The sequence below is a fragment of the Bidens hawaiensis genome, unplaced genomic scaffold, assembly GCF_021521415.1.
Source record: "Bidens hawaiensis isolate Kalapana, Puna unplaced genomic scaffold, B.hawaiensis_p1.1 tig00007743_1, whole genome shotgun sequence".
In the NCBI taxonomy this organism is placed as follows: Eukaryota; Viridiplantae; Streptophyta; class Magnoliopsida; order Asterales; family Asteraceae; genus Bidens; species Bidens hawaiensis.
Genome location: NW_027491538.1, coordinates 326,124 through 333,852, shown reverse-complemented (window position 1 = coordinate 333,852; position 7,729 = coordinate 326,124). Strand labels below are relative to the sequence as shown.

At 38.4% G+C, this 7,729-nt stretch overlaps 1 protein-coding gene across 1 annotated transcript; it reads left to right on the top strand.

Annotated features, from left to right (window-relative positions):
- The first annotated feature begins 285 nt into the window (after positions 1–285).
- LOC143635936 (pathogenesis-related protein 1A-like) lies at positions 286–798 on the top strand. The gene has a single exon (XM_077103644.1). The coding sequence runs from the start codon at positions 286–288 to the stop codon at positions 772–774; it is 489 nt and encodes a 162-aa protein (XP_076959759.1). The 3' UTR covers positions 775–798.
- The last annotated feature ends 6,931 nt before the right edge of the window (positions 799–7,729 follow it).

Sequence of the window (7,729 nt, the reverse complement as noted above, 5' to 3'; positions counted from 1 at the left end):
AATAGTAATTTATATACGCATCATGCACGTTATCATGAGATTGGGCGGTGTATATTGTATAAGCACAAATGGGGAATGAATTTGTAGCAAGTGGTGCATGTATTAATTTTAAGATTTGAAGCAAAGGCCACTTTGCTTATATTGGTATGCTTATTATTAACAACTAAATAAATAGCCATTTATATATATAGTAACACGTAAAACACATCCCATCTATAAATAGCTAAGCCATAGTCCATGTCTATCCATCATCAAACACCCACCGACCAATTATTAACTTACCAAATGACTTCACTACTTAACCTCTCGCTCGCTCTAATTTGTTTCTTAACTACTCTAGCCACCACCATCCATGCACAAAACTCGCAACAAGATTACTTAGATGCTCACAATGCGGCTCGTGCCCAAGTGGGCGTTGGAAACATGGTATGGAACGCCACTGTGGCCGCCTATGCTCAAAACTATGCTAATCAGAGAATAGCCGATTGCAACCTAATCCACTCTGGGGGACCTTATGGTGAGAACCTAGCCGAGGGTAGTGGTACCTTCACGGGCGCCGCAGCTGTGAATTTGTGGGTGAATGAGAAAATGTATTATGATTATACAACAAATACTTGTGCTAGCGGACATGTTTGTGGACACTATACTCAAGTGGTGTGGCGTAATTCGGTTCAACTTGGTTGTGCTAGGGTGCAATGCACTAATAATGGCTGGTGGTTTGTTATTTGCAGCTATTATCCTCGTGGAAATTACATTGGCCAAGCTCCTTACTAGTGAACACTCAACACTAAACTATATGTTTTGTCTATGTACGTTGGTTGATTGCAAGTATTTGAATCTATCTATCTACCTATCTACTTTAAACAAAAATAATAAAGATGATGTGTTTTAACCTTATTTAATCCTTACTTTAAATTCTTTCTTATTTTCTAATCTTTACTCTTCTTAATCCATGCTATCCATGAGTCATGGGCTTAATTAGTATGACCCATTAGTTGTAAGTTGTAAACCATATGAAAAAAATTGGTATTTCATGTAATTTTAAATCACAGTAACTTTTACTAATCTGTTACATTTAATTTCACTATAGATATAGAAAGTTGGACCATGATTTAAAAAAAACATATGGACTATTGAATATCTATCGTAAGTTTAAAATCAACAATGGAGTGTTAAATTAGTTAAATAATGATTTATGAACCGTTATCGTATAATAATAGCGACCAATGTTTATGATAGATATTTAATTATGTGTGTATTCAAATTTCGTTGAATAAATATAATATTTATAATCTTACAATTTGTAAAACACTATTTACCAAGTTATTTTGTGTTTATTCAACGAAATTTGAAGCGTAGACAAATCTGTTTACCGATTTTAATTAAGTATTTCACTTCCGTAGCTTTTGTTTCAATTTACATATCATGATGTACCATTTTTACATAACTAAACTGAACCTCAAGTTTTGTTTTCATTGCTGATGCGATCATATTCACGTTTAATCATTTTTTTTTTGTCAAACATTGATTATATTCACAGTTAATATTCATGATTTAATAACTTAAACACAATAAATTGGATGTCATTCAATGATAGAGCATTTACTTTATTAGTGGGAGGTTAGAGGTTCAAACCCTATTATCACCAATTTATATGGTAGATATGAGAGATGACCCTGGCTAGCCAGGATTCGAGTCCTGATCTCACCCAGTATTACCGGCCCCTCGCTGTCGCGTCGTTTGGCAAGCGTGGGGGTAGGGTTTTATCCGGGGGATCCCTCAATAGGTGGACCGCTAGGGGACGGACTCGTGGCCGGCTCGGGCTACCTTTAACCAATGGAAGCCGCGCACGAAGTACTCAACGTTACTTAGTTGATGATTAAAAAAAAAACTTTCACAAAATTTCACAAATTTGGCATCCAATTAGATTGCTTTTTCTTTTTTTTACATTATTGTTTTGGGGTGTTTGATTATTTATTTGAAGTATTGTTTAATAAAAGGTAACAAATTACAATTCGAGTTAACTTGCATTCGTAATAAAAGACTATGAATAAAATCCAAGGTACCAGTTTGCTTATTCGTGTTCACGGTTCAGTATGAAATCGTAAAACCGTCCAAACTGATTATTGGTTTGGTTTCACGAACAATTTCTTTTCTCAACGATTCCGGTCGGTTTAATAATTTTCAAAACATAAGAACGGTTTTATTTGTAGAAAACCGGTTGTATAAACCCGACAAGACCTAAAGATTTAATTATATTTTAAAAAAAGTGATAAGTTTATTCAATCATTTTTTTTTAAAGAAAGAAAGAAAATACAAAAAACCTAGAATCTTTATCAATACCTATATATATTTTTGTTTTTTTAACAGCCACCATCATCGTGTGAATTCAACAACTGCACTCAAAGTTTCTAGAACAAATTGGTACAATATGGGTTCGTTAACTTCTAAATCTGTCTAATATAGTTATATTGTAAATTCTTCTGTATACATATTATCCAACAAGATAATAATGATGATAAAACAAATAGACCATATGAAGTTTTAACCTCCTATAAATTTTAAGGTGGTTACATGTGGTTTATTTTCCTGTACTTCTGTCGCAGTACAAGTTTGTTGTCGTCGTATGTTTATGAACTTGCAAATCTGGATGTTCATGCTCAATATATTCATGACGCGTTTGTTTTAGCTGGATTGTATGTAACTTGTTTTCTACGTTATAATTTTGTTTTTGTTTTTCTTGTTCTAGTTAGAAAGTTGATGTTACATAAATCTTCCAGAAACCCTAGAATTTGGATGTTCATCAGGATATGTTAAGTAATCATTAGGCATTTGTTTTTTATCTTCTGCCTTGCTAGTTTCTTTCACATTTAGGAAAAGGTAATATTAGTTAGGTTTCCATGAAAATGTATGCATATTTTTGGGACATAGGTGTATAAATACAAAATATTTGAATCATTTAGGGAAACATCTTGGAAACTTTCTTTACCGACCGGTCGTGTTTGTTTGTTAAGGCGAAAGAAGGTATGCTTGGCTGTTATTATAGTTTATCTTGTCTAATTTAACTAGGTAGTTATAATTTGGGACTTATTATTAACAGGTGATTGGTTTAGAATTTAGGCTAATTTGAAACACGCACATATAATATGGTTGTTAAAAGGTACTCTTGTTTCTGTCGATTATTAGCTAACCAACTACATTATGTTAATACCTTACACCAGTGCTTCTCCTACACTACAATCATGTTATAGGAGAATTAACCTTCTTAACAAATCAAATTCTAGAAGGCAAAAACCTTGCGGTTCCTTCATGTTCCATGACTAATTTTACCAAGCTCACAAATGATGTAGCTCAAAGGTACGTAAGCTAAGCACAACCAGTTGTCTGAAACCAGTTGTCTGAAGTAGTGGCGTTTAGTGAATCAAATTTCATATATCTAAATTCTAAAATTTTGAAGCTGGATTCAAATTCAAATTGACTTTATTCGAATTCAGAAAAAAAAACTATATAAATAAGTTTATAAAACAAATATTCCGTTCAAGTTCAACATCCAAAACATCTTAAATTTCAAAATCAAAACACCCAAAATGTTTTAATGTAGTAACATCCAAATACATTTTTTTGAACGACTAACAAAATTTTTATTAATCAAACTAGCAAGACGCTAGAAACACCATTACAACCACAAACACCTAAATACAAAAAGCACGCCGCCAAAAGAACAAGAAAGACACAAGTAATGAAACCACAACCCGCTATACAATAAACCGACACCAATCCTTCCAAGTAAGACCCCTTCTTTTCCCCCTATTTTTTATCCAAAGAAATCCCAATACCTTTATTTCCTCCATCAAACTTACAAGACGAATTGGGCTTCCCTTGTGAACTAACGCATTCCTCATTTTCCACAAAATCCAAGTCGCAATCAAACACACCGCGTGGAAAACTCTTGCCTTTTCCTTTGGGAACTTCGAAAACTTATGAAGTTCTAAAACATCCCGAAAGCTAAAAAGGAAGAAGGCTGGTATTTTACACCATTGCGTAACCAAACTCCACATACACTGTGCAAGGCCACACGACAAAAACACATGTTCAACTGACTCTTCTGTCTCGCCACAAATTGGGCAAAGAAGCGACCAAACCGGGATATTCTTTTTTGTCAAAGCATCAAAAGTTGGCAACCGACCTAAGACTACCCACCACGCCACAAAACCCACCTTTGTTGGTACCAATTTGTTCCATTCGAAGACATAATTAGAGGTTACATAAGGGATCAATTGAAGGCCTTAACACTCCCAACCGAAAACATACCAGTAGGGTCACAAGCCCAAACCACCACATCCTGACCCGATACAATTAAAACCCCTTGACACAACTAAAGTAAATCTTTTAGTTCCTCAAATTCTGCCATACCAACCGGCTCCCTCGACCACTCCCAACGACCGCATATCCACCCATCTAGTATGAAAAGACGTTCTGCCACCAGACATTCTTTAAATTTCTCAAGAGCAAAAAGCTTTGGAAACCGAACCCTTAGCGGAACCGACCCTGTGCCAATCCATGTGTCTAGCCAAAACCAAGTCTTTTCTCTGTTCCTCACCACATGTTGAAAACAACTACCCAAGTCAACTCCTGATTCTTTTAACACCGTGATAGGGTTATAGAACAAGAAACTAATAGAGATAAAGAAGAAAAACCGATTTCTGAATAATTCAGAAAATAATCGGCTGCTAGGTTATATCATCAATCACAAACTTATTCAAAGTTACATAGACACCCCAACAATAAAAAGAAAATCCATACCGGTCCTTGACTCAGGCAAATAAAACAAAATAGCAAAAGATACGAAAGTAAACACTCTGTTCGTATCAATATTCCCTCCTTAACTCACTTCTTGTCCTCAAGAAGTAAGCTCGTCAAAGTCGGGAAAACGCAGCTTCAATTCATCAAGAAACTCCCATGTGGCATCTTGCACTGCTTGTCCATTCCAATGCACCAATACTTTCATCGCTGCCATGTTACCACGTTTGACTAATTTCCTTTCCAACACCTCATGTGGCTGCAAATGGAACCGAGCATCTGCGGAAAGTGGAACTATCTTGGTCGGCGGCCCGCCGACATCTTTCAGTAATGAAACATGGAAAACTTGGTGGATCTGAGCATCGTCCGTCAAATCCAACCGGTAAGCAACATTTCCCACCTTTTCCACAATAAGAAAGGGACCAAAATTCTTAGGAGTTAACTTGGAGTGCTTGTGAACCTGTAAGGAATTCTTCATATACGGTTGTAGCTTAAGATAAACCCACATGCCTACTTCAAATACCCTCTCAGTGTGGTGCTTATCCGCTTGTTGCTTCATACGGTTCTGAGCTTTAAGGAGTGATTGTTTCAGTACCTTCACCGCTGCCTCTAGATCTTGCATCATATCATCAACTTCCTTATCAGTAGTGTCCTTGGGAATATAGGGTATATGAAGAGGTGGACGGTACCCGTATAAAGCCTCAAAAGGCGATTTCCCCAGTGACGAATGAAAAGTAGTGTTGTACCACCATTCCGCCAACGAAACCCATTTCACCCAGGTGTGAGGACGCTCCATTACCATACATCTCAAGTAACCTTCTAAACACCTGTTAACCACTTCCGTTTGACCATCGGTCTGCGGGTGGTATGTCGTGGACAACTTGGCGGATACTCCTTGGAGCTTTAGAAATTCCGTCCAAAACGAACTTAAAAAAATAGGGTCTCGATCTGAAATTATAGAATTTGGACAACCATGCAATTTATAAATATTATCAATAAACACCTGGGCTACATCCTTGCCCGAGAATGGATGACCCAGTGTCATAAAGTGACCATATTTGGTGAGTCGATCGACCACCACAAATATGGTATCCTTTCCTTTCATCTTCGGTAACCCACCAATGAAATCCATAGAAATATCGGTGAAAATAGTGTCGGGTATAGGTAACGGTTGCAACAACCCCGGCGAAGACACGTTCTCATGCTTAGCCCGCATACACACATCACAACTCTGTACCATATGGGGCACCCCCTTTGAAATGCCTTTCCAAAAAAATAACCCTTTCACTCGTTGTACTGTTGCCCGAACCCCGGAGTGGCCGCCCATCGGCGAGTCATGACAGATCTTAATTATTTCAGCTCGTAGTTGTGTGTCACCCCCTACTACCATTCTGTTATCTTTAGTCAACCACTTACCATTCCATGCAAATCTTGGTAAGTTCACACCTGCTTTCACTTTATGAATAATAGATTGAGCTTCGATGTCATTACTTTGACTATCCATCACCCTTTGCAATAATAATGGTTCAATTTGTGATATAGAAGTAGTAAAAAGTGTGGCCCCTTGGAATCTTGATAGCGCGTCAGCTACAACATTCTCTCTACCCTTCTTGTATTCGATGCAATAATTATACCCCATGAGTTTCGCGAGCCATTTGTGTTGTGATGGAGTCGTCACCTTTTGTGTCAAAAGGTGTTTGAGGCTCCTTTGATCAGTACGAATCACGAACGGGCCGGTGATAAGGTAATAATGCCATTGTTTAACCGCAATCATGATGGCGAGTAACTTCTTTTCGTATACCGAAAATGCGTTTTGTTTCGGAGTAAGAGATTTTATTAGGAAAGAAATCGGGTGACGATTGAGAACCGCCCCTAGACCACCCGCCGAAGCATCGGTTTCGACTATAATCTGTTTGGTGGGATCGGGCAAGGATAAAACCGGTGCCGAGGATAAAGCTCCTTTAGCTGATCGAACGCGTTTGTGCGTCCTCCCCCCATCGAAAACCAACTTTTTTTAACAACTCGGTGAGTGGTTTAGCAATGATACCGAAGGACCGTATGAACCGACGGTAATACCCAGCTAACCCCAAGAAGCCCCGGAGCTGTTTAAGTGTTTTCGATATAGGCCATTGTTGAACCGCCTCAATTTTATTCGGGTTCGTCTTCACTCCCTCCCAGAAATAATATGACCCAGATACTCGACCGCGCGTCCTCCGAACACACATTTAGACTCCTTAGCAAACAATCTGTTTCCCTTCATCACAGATAGGGCCTGCCTCAAGTGTTTCATATGTTGCTCTTCATTCCGGCTATACACCAATATGTCATCAAAAAACACTAGAACCCCCTTTCGTAGCATTGGTCGAAAAACGTGATTCATTAGAGCTTGGAAAGTGGCCGGTGCGTTTGTAAGGCCAAACGACATGACAAGAAATTCATAGTGACCCTTGTGAGTTTGGAACACCGTTTTATGGACGTCTTCAAGTACCATTCGAACTTGGTGGTAACCGGAGCGCAAATCCAATTTCGAAAAAAATGTGGCTCCGAAAGCTCATCTAACAGTTCTTCTATTAAGGGAATAGGAAATTTATCTTTGATTGTGGCCTCGTTCAACCGCCGGTAGTCCATACACATCCGCCATTGCCCGTCTTTTTGCTTAACCAACACGACTGGTGCCGCAAAGGAGCTCTGACTATTATGTACTATTCCGGCATCCAGTAATTCGCGAGTCGTTATATCTATTACATCCTTCTGCACGGATGGGTATCTATAGGGCCTTTGACTAATGGGTTCGGTTCCATCCTTAAGAATAATCCGGTGGTCAAAGGGCCTTGTGGGGGGCAGCCCGTTTGGTATCTAAAACACCTCCGGAAACAAACGAATCACTTCCCTCCACTGAAGGTCCTCTTTTTTTTTTTTTTTTTTAATT